Consider the following 13,864-nt stretch of genomic DNA (forward strand, 5'->3'; position numbering starts at 1 on the left):
TGATTGTGTGCCTTATAGCGTGAAAAATACAGTACATTGCACAAGTCTTTCTTTTTTACAGCACGCACTATGAGAGTTTTATTTAGAGCACAGTTTGGATCAGTTTTACAGTTGGATTTTTTATTAGGATGTAGTTATTAAATTGCTTCTTGTTGGTTTACTTAATAAAAGTAACTAAAAATCTCTTTAAGGGTATCCCTTAATGAGTTGGAGCCGGTAAGAGTCCCCCCAATTTAACTTATTAAAATCTCCTGGTCAAAACTGAAGAACTGTAAAGAACACTGTAAAAAAGTACAGTTCAGCTACGTTATACCGCCTTGACCGACCTGTGAGTTGAAACTATACTTTAAAATACACTAAAAGTTAAGCTACCTCAGATATTCTCTCCTTGCTCCACTGGCCAACCCCCTTGTTGACGCTGACCACATACTCCACAGCTTTATTCAGCGCCTGCTGGACCTCGTCCAGTCCCGGAACCATGAGGATGCTTGGGATGGCCAGACACACTCCAGCTCTGAAGATGGGCGGCTGACTGTTGATCTTCTGTCGGCTGGGAGAATCAGCTTCAGCTATAAAGTGGTATGAAAACAGGGGTCAGCACTGTGTCAATAATGACAACATTCCTCCTTTTTTATTCCTCTGCATACAGCATTTATACCCAGGTTAAATCTAACATCTATAAAGGGATGTAGGGCTGCAACAAATATTGGATTACATCGCTTAAAATTGATTATTAAAATAGTTGGCCACTAATTTAAAAATTGATTAGCTATTATAGCATTATTATATTATAGTCTTTTTATACACTTAAAAACAAGAGATCAAAAATGATGAGTTTCCTTGATTTTACCAGATTAAAAAACCTCTGAAATATAATCAAAAGGAAGATGGATGATCACAAGCCATCAAACCAAACTGAACTGCTTGAATTGTTGCACCAGGAGTAAAGGCATAAAGGTATCCAAAAGCAGTGTGTAAGACTGGTGGAGGAGAACATGCCAAGATGCATGAACACTGTGCTTAATAAACAGGGTTATTCCATCAAATATTGATTTTTGAATTCTTAAATCTTTATGAACATGAACTTGTTTTTTTTTTTTGTTTGCATTATTTGAGGTCTGAAAGCTCAGCATCTTGTTTGTTATTTTAGCCATTCCTCATTTTCTGCAAATAAATGCTCTGAAGAATATTTTTATTTGGAATTTGGGAGAAATGTTGTCCGTAGTATACAGAATAAAACAACAATGTTCATTTTACTCAAACATACATGTAAAATATAATTATGTATGTAATATACTATGTAAAAAGAAATAATATAAACGTTTTTTTTATGGCAGTAGGTAAAAAATAAATGTAGCTTACCAATCCATGACTATAGAAAATGAAAGACATTTTAAACATATTGAAACAAATATTTTAGACATTTCCTCCATAAACTCCATAACCCACTAAAAAGATAAGCTTTCTAAAATATTAAATTGAAAAAAACTTGCTGCCATGTGTGTGTGTGTGATGATTCATGCATGAAAACGGATAATTGGTGTTGTGGTGATGAAAATGGTAATTGCTGGGTTTAGACACTGGCTAAATTAATCAGTTTAAAAAAACTTACAAAGATAACTTCAGACAACAATGTCGTCAGTAGTCACAGAGCACATTTGGGAAAACAGTGAAAATGAGATGTTTCCTGAACTGTTCTTAAAATAGAAGAGCTGTGGAGAGAATGTGATCTCACTTACTCAGGAACTGCATGAGTGAGGAGGTGTGGATGCGCTTGCGGAGCGTCTCCAGTGTGTTGCGGGTCAGACGCAGCAGAGCGTCCACGTTACGATGGTTAAAATGGGACAGCAGATCCTGAGCCTCTTCCTCCATCACCTCCATCATGTGTCTCTTCCTCTTCCTCCTTGCCATAGGAGACGAAGGCCCCATGCTGGTCACAGTGGTGTTACGGGAAAACACTCGGCCCTCTGATCTGCTGTCCTCCTCTCCTGGAAGAGAAGAAAGAAATAAGAAGTAAATACATGCTATTTACTTTAGACTAGAATTACATACTGGTGTTCTTTCACACAGCATGACCATTAACATTTTTTATCACTATCATTTCTTTATATTTCAGTTTCTTTACATGATCAATTCTTTATATTTGTTTCTTTACATTATCATAATTACTTTAACACTATAATTTCTAACATTACATTTTTTTATTAGTATATTAACATTATTATTACTTTAACATTATAATTTCTTAAATTACTGTTTTTAACATTAGCATTTTTTACACTATCATTTCTTTAACACTATAAACATTGCCATTTTATTAGCATATTTACATTATTATTTTAACACTATGATTTCTTAATGTACTGTTTTTAACATTAGCATTTTTTACATTATCATTTATTTAACACTATATATTTTTACTTCATCATATTAAGCATAATTTTAAACATTTTATATATATATTTTTTATTAATTTATATTTAGATATTTTTTTCATTATAATTTCTTTACACTATTTTTTAATTATCATTTTTTCACATTGTAATTTTTACATCATTTCTTTAACATTATATTTTAACATGAACTTTTTTAGCATTATGATTTAACTGCTATAATTTTTACATAAAAATTTCTTTAACACAATTACTATTTTTTAACATTACCATTTTTAGCATTATCATTTTTAACATTAGAATTTTTTTCATTATACATTTTTTACATTGCCAGTTTTTTCTATTTTTTACAATAATTTCACACTATAATTTATACATCGTTTTCGTAACATTTTTGTTCCTATTCACATAGCATTAATATTTTTATGTCAAGCATAAGTTTAACTGATAAGTATTGCATTCAGTCAAATATTTGGACATACTTGCTTTAATGTATGTGTGTAGCCTGTTAAAGAATAATCTTAAGGTATTTGCTTACATACAAAAGTAATTAGTAAATCTGATGCCTGTGAGTGGATTTATTTATATTTAAAATTAACTTTAAGTTATTTTCTTTCATTCTCGCAAACTCAGCATACATGGATTATCATCAATTTTGTTACAAAAGCATCTCATGTGGCTCCTCATGAAGTAGTTTAGGAAAACACTATAAAAGTCTATTTTACAGCTCTAGCGTGTCCAAACTTTTGACTGCTGCTCTTACTGTCACTCTCGGTGGGTTCCACTTTGCTCTCGGTTCTGTTCTCTTCAGGAGGAGCTTTTTCTTCCTCCACCTGCTTCTGCTCAAACTCCAGCAGCATGTTGATCAGCTCGTTAGCCGCCTCTTCCACCAGTGAACTCTTCATGTGCAGCAGCTGAGCGCCTTTAATGCACAGCTCCTGTATCAACCCAGGAGTCACATGTATGAAGTTATGGATATACAGTCCTTTATCTTCCACTGACCATGATCGCAGTTATGTTATTGCATAACATGGGTGTCTCCGTAATTTGAAAATATGCCGTATAAAAAGCACACCGGATTATAAGATGCACTATCAATAAACGTCCATTTTAAGCGACAATAGTAAGAAAAAAGGGTGTCCCCATTGGTGGCTAATTAAGCAAAACTGGAATTCTTAAAAAAAAAAACATTTTTTTTAATCAAAGGAGAGCTGGATGTTAATCTAAACAGATTTTACTCCTTAAAACGGTTTATTTGGTTGAGTAAAACACTTCTGTTTACTGTAAGCTCAGATTTCCAATATTTTAGCACAGTTAGCAGGCTACAGTCTGATTTATCTCACCTCTGAACGGCGAAAGAGCTAGCGGTGAGGCTAGCAGCTAATGCTAACACTGCTCCAGCCTCGGTGCTGGAGAAACTTCACTTTAACTCTTTTATTACACTGTACTTCAGTGGAGTGGCTTTACTGCTCCTTAATACCTGACTGGTAGAATTCATACATAAGTGCACCGGACTATAAGGCACACTGACAATTTTGGGTCAAATTAAACGATTTTACATGAGCCCTAAGGCCCCTAACCCCGGGGCGGGTTACAATAGATTGGATTTTTTTTCTAAAATAATGATTTTTTTATGATTTTTTTTATTAACACAGATGTTGTCTCATAGGCTGTGTAATCACATTTAGAGTAATTTGTAGCATTATATATGTTATAAATCTTGCAAATGTCTGAACACGTCACAAAGCGCACCTTGGTTGTCTGCACAAACTCTTCACATGTGACAGGGTCGTCCTCAGGCAGTACACACAGCGTGGCAGCGCTCATCTCCTGCAGGACATCATCGATCCTGAACTGCACCAGGTCATTGGCCCGGACCAGGAGCAGCTCCAGTTCCTCTACACACAGGAAGAGAAGAGAAAAGACATGTTTTTGATTAGTGAATGACTGAGATGACTGAGTGGGTGTGTTTGTAAGTGAATGGGTGAAAGATGGATTAAATAAATACAAATAAGGAAATAAGGGAAAAAGTAAGTGAGCAACTGAGTAAGTGAGTAAATGGTGGGCATGGTGGGCATCTATGCTGCTCTCCCTGCGACATTTCTTTCAGCCGAGCGACGCTGAGAATCTGACATTAAGTGAAGTTTAAGGGTAAACTTTACCTAGCACTCAGAGAGCTATATCTTTACAACTAAGGCTGTATCTCTTAGTGCTGTTAGCCAATCAGAGGCGATATGAGATAGATAGATAGATAGATAGATAGATAGATAGATAGATAGATAGATAGATAGATAGATAGATAGATAGATAGATAGATAGATAGATAGATAGATAGATAGATAGATAGATAGATAGTTAGATAGATAGATTGATAGATAGATAGACTGTTTAAAATATGTGAGTAAGAAAGGGACTAATTGAAGGAATGTATGAAGTGAGTAAATATGTAAGTGAAAAAGTAAATTAATTAATGAATGAATTGATCAAATGAATAAATTAGCAAATAATTGATAGTAAACGAACGAGTGAATTAACCGCCTCTTCCATGAGTGTCTTAAACAAACATTCTGCACTAACCATCCTCCTTTCACCACAGCTCTCTTCACACTAAACACTTCTGCAGCAGTGCTCTTCCTGTTACACTGGAAAAGTGGAGCTGTCTCAGTCTACTACAGTAAGTACACATGAAAGATGCTGACCTTACAGATTAGGTTTAGTATAAATCTTTCATGCGCAGGGATGTAGACGTGATATAAAATACGGATCCATATTTCCTGTTGTAAGTGATTCTGTTTTTTGAGACATAATTGTGTTTTTATGTAAAGGAAAATCAATGGCTGTCAGCTGAGCCGACAGTGTCCCACAGTGTTGAGCTGCAGTGTACTCCATTACCGAGCGCAGCTGTGACACGGCTGAGAAATTTATCAATGTTCAGGGAAGACCAGTTGAGAGAGGTCAGGCCTGGCAGAATAGCCTCATCTACTTTGGCTACATGCGGGGTGAGCATCTGCTCAAACGCAGGCTGAATCTTCATCCTCACTCTGGAGTTCTCCGCCAACATCATCTGAGAGAAGAAACAGAACAGGGAAAACACACACAGGCGTCAGGATGCATTTATTCTCTATCCGTTCTAAATAAAACTCATTATTTTTCTTATTTTGTAAGTTTATCATAATTGTAAAGTTTCCTTTATTTGATCTCTTTATTTTCTTTGTATCATTGTTTTAAAAGTTTACTTTGACTTATATTTTTATTTTTTATTGTTATATATTTGCTGTATTACTACTTCTATTACTGATTCAATCCTATTTTTAAAAAAATGTTCAGGAATATTTGTATTTGTCTTTTTATATACATACAAATAAGGTATGTGCATGTCATAATTAAAAATTGCAAAAAAAATGCTAACAAACATAAAACAAACAAACAAAAGCAAGTAAATGAATTAAAAGTTACAGTAAACATTACGTGGATATGGTAAAATCCTTTAAATAATAAACACATCATTTTACAAATATTTACCATTACTCTTCTACTGACTGATTCCAGATTTTTTTTTTTTTTTATTTACTTACCACAGTTGATAATGTTGGATTGAATATTTTTCAATTTTTCTATTTTACTGTAAAAGCTCAGATACAGAATAAAACTTGTTTAATTGTTTAAGTGATATTCTCTAGTGATTTTGGAACAATACCTGTCTTTTTGTTTTTACTTAATTTATATCACTAAATATATCTTAAATGAAAATATCCTGCCGAAAATGGAAAAAAGCACTTTCTGTGTTTTTCTGACTGTCTTTCACTGTGCAAAATCCAAGTTAGTTAGCAAGCCACAGACATGTGACATAAGTTAACAGAAGTGAACGACATAAATTTGTACGGTAAGTAATTTTATGATTAAAATTGGACTGCTGGGGTGCTGACAAAAATAGCTAAATAAGATTAGCACTACTGAGCCTAATTTATGACTAAAATTGGACTGCTGAGGTACATTTATTTTTGAATGGCATTACTATGTAACTAGCAGAATGTGTGATTAGAATAGCACTGCTGAAATAAATTCATGATTAGAATAGCACTGCTGAGGTAACTGTATTGTGCTATTTCGGTGTGTCTGCTGGGATACTAAACATGTAAGGTGCTCAATAAATATTTGAAAATTGTAGTTTTGTAATTGTGTTTTTTTAACACAGACAAAAATACATTTCGGTGAAGTTATTTGTTTAGTGGCAAATTTAACTGAAATTGAATTGGTTTATTGGGTTTATTAAAAATATTTTTTTTCTACACCACACAATGTCACCTGGAGATTGTTGTAATGAGTTTTGAGGACGTTCTGCTTCTGTCGTAACACAGCGGCAAAGGGTGGGATCTCCAGACCCATCCGGCTTATGCAGTCCGTCTCCCGGATTTGAGTCAGGATCTGAGGATCAAAGTTGACGTACAACTCCCTGGTGTCCGGACATCTAACCAGGAGAGACGCCTGCAGGCCTATTCTCACCAGCTCCATCTAGAAACAAGACAAGACCTTTTTAACTCCACAACAACATCAAATTCAACACAGCAACAGCACAAAAATGCAGATGGAGGATTGTGGTAGTTTAAACAGTTGTTATGGGGTGTTGGGTTATTGCTGAGGTACTTTAAGTGGCTGCTATAGTTTCCTGTGTGGTTAAACAGTTACACAGTTAGTATATGATCACAAGTGGTTGATGTGTTATTGTATGAGGTAGATAGGGTGTTATACATACTGTGTTCTAGTTGTGGATGCTGTGATATCTCAGGTGGTTGTTAAGGTGTTCTATATTACATAGTACTATACATAGTACATGGTACAGTACTATATTGCTAAATTACTATACCATATAATACTATATGTAATATATATATAATATATATATATATATATATATATATATATATATACAGTTGAGGACGATATTATTAGCCCCCCTATGAAATTTTAAGTTTCCTCAAGATTCTGGCAAGATCCTTTTTAGCAGAGCAAGGCAGTTCTAACAGAGTATTTCTGAACATACAATTTTTCATTAGAAGGACCAAAATATTTATATTTGTGCACCAAAATATTATTATGTAAGAATAAGCTAAAATGACCAGGGACATTATTATTAGCCCCCTTTAAGAAATTAACATTTATTAAGTCATCACACAAGCCACTTTTGTGCAGTGATGTGCTTTACCTTCTCAGGTGATGTGCATAAAGGTGATCAGGTGAAACAGATGATTGCACTCAATTAAGTTAAGTTAATTAACTCATTTAAGTTAAAACATGGTATAAAAGCCTCATTATGGAGCTGGCAGTTGAGGAAGCAACATGCCAAAAACAAAGGAAATCAGTTTGGACCTGAGAAAAAGAATTATTGATGCACACAAAGCAGGAGAGGGATATACAAAGATATCCAAGCGTTTCCAAGTGTCAAGAACTGGAGTGAGAGGCATCATTCAGAGATTCAAAGACAGCAACACAGTGCAGAACAAGCCTGGCAGAGGTAGAAAGAGAAAGATTTCAGAGAGACTGGAAAGAATACTAGTGAGAAATGTGTCTAGAGACCCCAGATTAACTTCCAAGGCACTGGCAAATGACTTGGCCACATCAGGAATCATAGTCTCTAAGAAGACCATCACTAGAGCTCTGCACAGGAATGACCTGCGAGCGTGCAGACCAAGAAAAACTCCACTTTTGAGGAAGAGGCACCTTCAAGCAAGACTTAAGTATGCTCGGGACAACCTGGAGAAAAATTATTCATACTGGAAGCGTGTCTTATGGTCTGATGAGACTAAACTAGAGCTCTTTGGCCACAGGGACACCCAAAGAACACCATGGGGATGCTTCAGTGCATCTGGAACTGGAAATCTTGTCAAGGTGGATGGAATCATGAATAAAGAAAAATATGTGACTATTTTGAAAGAGAACCTTAAGCAGTCAGCTGTGAAACTGGGTCTGAGACGTCACTTCATTTTCCAACATGACAATGATCCTAAACACACATCCCTCCTGGTGAAGAACTATCTCCAGATGACCAAAGTGAATGTCATTGAATGGCCTGCACAAAGCCCTGACTTAAATCCAATAGAAAATCTATGGGGTGACCTAAAGAAAAATGTCCATGCAAGACAACTATCGAATCTAGAGGAACTTGAGAGATTTGCCAAAGAAGAATGGGCCAGGATTCCTCAAATGAAGTGTGAGAGACTTGTTGTAAACTACAACAAACGTCTGCAGGCAGTAATCCAGCAAAAAGGATACACAATTAACTATTAGGATGTGGGGGGCTAATAATTTTGACCCTGATAGTTTTTGTGTTTTGTGTAATATCTTCATTTCTGAGTGGAATATAATATAGTGTAAGCATCCAAAATAAAACTACGATGTCTAAAAAAGCTGTGTTTAGTTTATTATGCTCTGGTTAATATCACTTGGAAAATCCTTAGAAAACAAGGACTATTTTGTAAGGGGGCTAATAATATCGTCCTCAACTGTATATATATACAGGTGCTGGTCAACGAATTAGAATAATTTGAAATAGTGCAATCATGAAATTCTTTGAATGCATTTTTTGTGCAGAAAGCAAATCAGGTGTTCACCGCACCTGTCCTACTCGTTAAACTAATCACAGAACTCGTTACCTGGAAAAAAATTTGCTCAGCTGAGCTTTCCAAAAGGCCCATTTAGGCCATTTAAATGTGACACTGTTGTTTTATTGAATTAGAATAATGGAGAAACCGTTTCATTGAATTAGAATAAATGATCGAATTTTTGTTTTCTGTGAAGAGTGTTCACTGTGCAGTATAAAGTCAGGGTTGAGTAGAATTTCTAAGTTGTAAAATCAATCATGGGTAAGCAGCGCGACCTCTCAACCGGAATAGTGGCTCAAATTCAAGCCCTTCGCCAACAAGGCTTGACCCAAACTAAAATTGCTGAGCAGCTCTGCATCAGCCAGTCTTCCGTCTGCAAAGCTCTCAAGAAAAACTGCAGCAAGCGCACCAACTGTTCCGGCGTCCGAAAAACTTCTGCTCACGACAACAAGCAGCTGAGAAAGATCGCAGTCAGCAACCGGTTCAAGTCCACTTCCGAGCTCACCGACTTGTGGAACAAGCAGACCGGCGCTGACGTCTCCAGATCAACCAGTTACCGTCGTCTGCGCGAACTCGGCTTCAAATCTCGCGTTCCAGCAGTAAAACCGATGCTGAACAAGAAACAAATGGAGAAACGGCTGAAGTGGGCCAAAGAACACGGCGAGTGGACTGCTGAAGACTGGCAGAAAGTGGTCTTCAGTGACGAATCACGCTTCTGCATCTCCTTCGGTGACCAAGGTCCTCGTGTCTGGCGTCGTGGTGGCGAAACCTACAACCACGAGTGCGTGAAAAGATCCGTCAAGTTTCCCCAGAGCGTTATGGTCTGGGGATGCATGTCCGCTCGAGGTGTAGGGAAACTCTGCTTCCTCAAGAAGACTGTCAATGCTGCCGTATATCAAGATGTTCTGGAAACGTTCCTGATTCCGACTGTTGAGGAACAGTTCGGCGAAGAAGACTTCATAATTCAACAGGATCTTGCACCGGCTCATGCGGCAAAGTCGACCAAAGATTGGTTCACTAAAAAACAGCTTGAAGTTTTGGCATGGCCGGCCAACTCGCCTGACCTCAATGTCATTGAAAACCTTTGGGCCATCGTCAAGCGGAAAATTCGCGACAGAAAGCCTAGTATACTGGACCAACTGAAGCAGAACATCGCCACTGCCTGGGAATCTGTGAGTGCGGAAACTTGCGACAAGCTGGTCAAATCAATGCCGCGGAGACTTCAGGCAGTCATACAAGCCAAGGGGGCAGCCACAAAATACTGAGAAAGTGATGATTGTAATTATAATAAAAATTATTCTAATTCAATGAAACAGTTTCTCCATTATTCTAATTCAATAAAACAACAGTGTCACAGTTAAATGGCCTAAATGGGCCTTTTGGAAAGCTCAGCTGAGCAATTTTTTTTCCAGGTAACGAGTTCTGTGATTAGTCTAACGAGTAGGACAGGTGCGGTGAACACCTGATTTGCTTTCTGCACAAAAAATGCATTCAAAGAATTTCATGATTGCACTATTTCAAATTATTCTAATTCGTTGACCAGCACCTGTATATATATATTGCAATAATAATGTGTTTGAAAACAATAAAAAAACAATACAACTTTAAAAAAATTAATTATTGGTAGAAAGAAAAATATAAGCTCAAAAAATTTGCATAAAGCAAAGCTAACCTGTGACATCCAGCCTCTGTGGTAAATGACTTCATACTCCACCAGCGTCTTGGCCACACGGTTATAGTTGCGTATGATGCGCTTGGCTTCAGGAGTAGCCAGAACATTAGGATGCTGCTGAAAGAGCTTCATGGGCTCCTCGATTCGCAGGTAGAGCTGCCGGGACCACAGAATCTTTCCCGCCACTGGAGGGAGGTTACGGCCAATGGGCGGCTCCATCTTCTGCTTGGTGTAGATACGTGAGACCATTTCAATGTCGCGGCTGTAGTTCTGAAAGGCCTTCTGGTATTTCTCTTCAATGCCCAGATCTGGGATGGAAAGCCTGAAGGGTGTAAATAAGAAAAATCACTAAGATTAAATTAATGTGTTTTATATCATGTTTTTAAGCAGCTATTCCTGTTTACCCCCTTAGATGTTGCAGTTATTAGGCAAAACAACAGAAACACACTGTATTTTAGTTTTGTAAAATGTATTGCCACTCCACAAATTATTGGCACACCTCATAAATATAAGTAAAAATTACTTTTATGGAATTTTACTTTTGGAGAATTAGCCAAATTTGAAACTAAAGAACAAGACAAAATTCACCTTCTTATTAAAGTAGATATATAATAAGATTAATTTTAATCAAAAGCATATTCGCAATAGAATTATCTAGACACAATATTTAACTGAAGTGTAATATATATAATAATATATATTTTTCATTTATATTCTATTTTATGTTGATCAGAGTGATATTAGGAGCTCATATATTTGACTTCTTTAATATGGTAAATGGATAATAAAAGTTGGATTTCCATAATCTCGGATGGGATTGTTATGTGATTATAGAATGTAAATTAAACATTTAGCAAAGCATCATAATGACATCTTAAAAAAAGACTGAAAACAGTAAGGAAGCATATGGGATTCCCGACTTAATGTTTTCAATTGGTTACAGTTTCGCTAAGTTCAGTACAGTAAAATTGTGATTTTAAAAATCCTTATTGTTATAATAAATGAGGGTATGTATAATATAATTGTTTATGATTGCACTTAAGTATTCTACATTTTAGTATCTTGCTAGACAGAAAAAAATTGTTTCTGCTAAATGTTTGAAACTGTTCGGACCATAGACTGTGTATAGCTGGACAGAGCATCGTCAAAAGTGAAGCCACCACAGGTCGGACGCCCCCTGCTGTTCGGTTTCAGAAAGCTGTGTAACCCCACCCATCCCCATAGGTTTCAATGGCAAAACAGACAACTTTCAATCACGTTTTTATCAATATAATGTAATTCTAGCTCCGTTATGCAACAGCTAGTCTAACCTCTGCTTATATTGTCAAATTTTTATATCCACACAGAATTCGTTTTTTAAAACGTTATTCAGCTCTATTCAAAAAAGGTGTGGTTATTGTAAAAGGGCTGGTTATGGGCGGGGCCAATAACAGACCGTCAGCTCCACTCCGGCCCGCTCTGCAGCCTGTGACCGCGAGGCAGCCCTGAGGGGCGGGGTTATTTAAATGAGTAGGCGGTCTCTCCACAGTCTTTCTCCCTCCTCTGGTCTCTACTGCGCAGACTCGGGTGTCAGGATCGCCAACATGGAGGAAGATTTTGGCTTCATTTTTATTGAATGAATGGGAACGGCGACACGGGCCCATCTTTTTTTACAGTCTCTGTTTCGGACATACATATACATATATTTGTATATACAGTAGTATCTAAAGTAATCTTGAAGTAAAATAATAAAAAAATAGTCATGTTGTCAAAAATAGTGGTATTGCAAATATACCTTTCAATGTTGTGATATTATTTAAGGGCTGTATGACCCACTCCTAAGTCAAATATGTTTACCTCTCAAATACATCACACCATACCTTTCAAATTTCCTCAGAACATTTAAGGCTCTCTCTGTGCTCTGAATTTTGTCGAATGTGTTGTCCATGAAGGTCTTGAGTTGATTCTGGAACCAAATGGCAAAAGGTTGGACATGATTCATTTGTGAAAATCACTGCAGTACAATGTCATTGAAAGTTGTCTTAAATTAGATCATTTATTGAGATACTCACATGCAGTTCAGTTGTCTGCTTACAGAACTCTTCATAGTCCTGATCAAAGTCGGTCCTTCTCTGGTCCAGGAAACTATACGGCTTCTTTTTCATAGTCACCACAATGTTCTGACAAAAATAAATAAATAAATAAATATTTTCACCACAAACAAGGATCAACCTCTTTCAAAATTCATAAACTGATCTCTATTCATAATAGAATTCATAAACTGATATCTATTCAAGAATCAGCAGTGCCAATGATATAACTCATTTTAAGGCTATTTAATTGTCAGCTTATGTTTTATTATTCATGATAAAGGCTGACAGCTGTGACAAAGCAAGCATATAAATGACAATATTTAAAACCAGCTTGACCGAATTCTTGGCTTTTGTCTCATGAAAGGATTGTGTTTAGTCTGGATTCAAAGGGGTCAAACAAGAGTCAATCCCATTTCAAAGAGACGTGGATTCAGGCATTTACCTCAAGAATGCTGAACAGTAACTGACTCAATAAGCAACTTAGGGTAAAATATTCATAGTCTGGTACAGACTGTCAACTTTCACAAAGGATGGGACTTAGTAATAGATCTTTATCTGTGTTTGTTCAATTATTCAGCGCCCCTGAAGCAAAGAGTCCAGTGCTTTTCCAGTCACATTCTCTGCACATGTGTTTCCATGGCCACTGTGAGAACAGAAGGCTGGAGAGTGAATAAGCTGGAGAATGTGATGGGAGATGAGATGAATGTTAATGGTCTGAAGGATGTATGGTGTAATAAGTAGTTGGAGTAGGGTAGGGTGGAGTTGTTCTCTCACATGTGCCCTGGAACAGATCCTCATACACACATGCAGTTCATGATCATGATAATATCAGTGTGAATGAACTCTGAATGTCATTATTAGACTGTAGAAACATCATGCAGGGAGTCATGCTTCAATAACAGGACGTTTAGGACATGCACTATGTTCATTAAATAAAACACTGTTTACCTCCCATTTCCCTTGCATTTCTGCAGTCTGGCCATAAGGGGGCAGGAGAGAGCAGAGATATCATTTGTTACAGTTAGCTGAGACAATTGAACAACACAATTGCTAAAAAATAAATGAAAACCACATTTTATGAAATAAGAGAAAGATTTATATGGGGAAGAGGGTTATTAACTATAACTA

At 36.6% G+C, this 13,864-nt stretch overlaps 1 protein-coding gene across 3 annotated transcripts in view; it reads right to left on the reverse strand.

The window, feature by feature from the left end:
• The window catches only part of dnah5 (dynein, axonemal, heavy chain 5), a 212,011-nt gene that overhangs the window by 155,026 nt on the left and 43,121 nt on the right, over positions 1 to 13,864 (reverse strand). For 2 of the 3 annotated variants that reach the window (XM_049480737.1, XM_049480736.1), the window contains exons 12-21: positions 13,685 to 13,711; positions 12,716 to 12,823; positions 12,524 to 12,609; positions 10,665 to 10,986; positions 6,699 to 6,905; positions 5,286 to 5,457; positions 4,146 to 4,291; positions 3,157 to 3,331; positions 1,740 to 1,988; positions 373 to 569 (exon numbers count right to left, since the gene is read on the reverse strand). In XM_049480737.1, coding sequence (XP_049336694.1) covers positions 373 to 569; positions 1,740 to 1,988; positions 3,157 to 3,331; positions 4,146 to 4,291; positions 5,286 to 5,457; positions 6,699 to 6,905; positions 10,665 to 10,986; positions 12,524 to 12,609; positions 12,716 to 12,823; positions 13,685 to 13,711 — 1,689 coding nt within the window. The remainder of the gene's footprint in view (positions 1 to 372; positions 570 to 1,739; positions 1,989 to 3,156; positions 3,332 to 4,145; positions 4,292 to 5,285; positions 5,458 to 6,698; positions 6,906 to 10,664; positions 10,987 to 12,523; positions 12,610 to 12,715; positions 12,824 to 13,684; positions 13,712 to 13,864) is intronic. The other variant, XM_049480738.1, reaches the window with a different exon arrangement.

This window comes from Astyanax mexicanus, chromosome 6, assembly GCF_023375975.1.
Source record: "Astyanax mexicanus isolate ESR-SI-001 chromosome 6, AstMex3_surface, whole genome shotgun sequence".
Lineage (NCBI taxonomy): Eukaryota > Metazoa > Chordata > Actinopteri > Characiformes > Acestrorhamphidae > Astyanax > Astyanax mexicanus.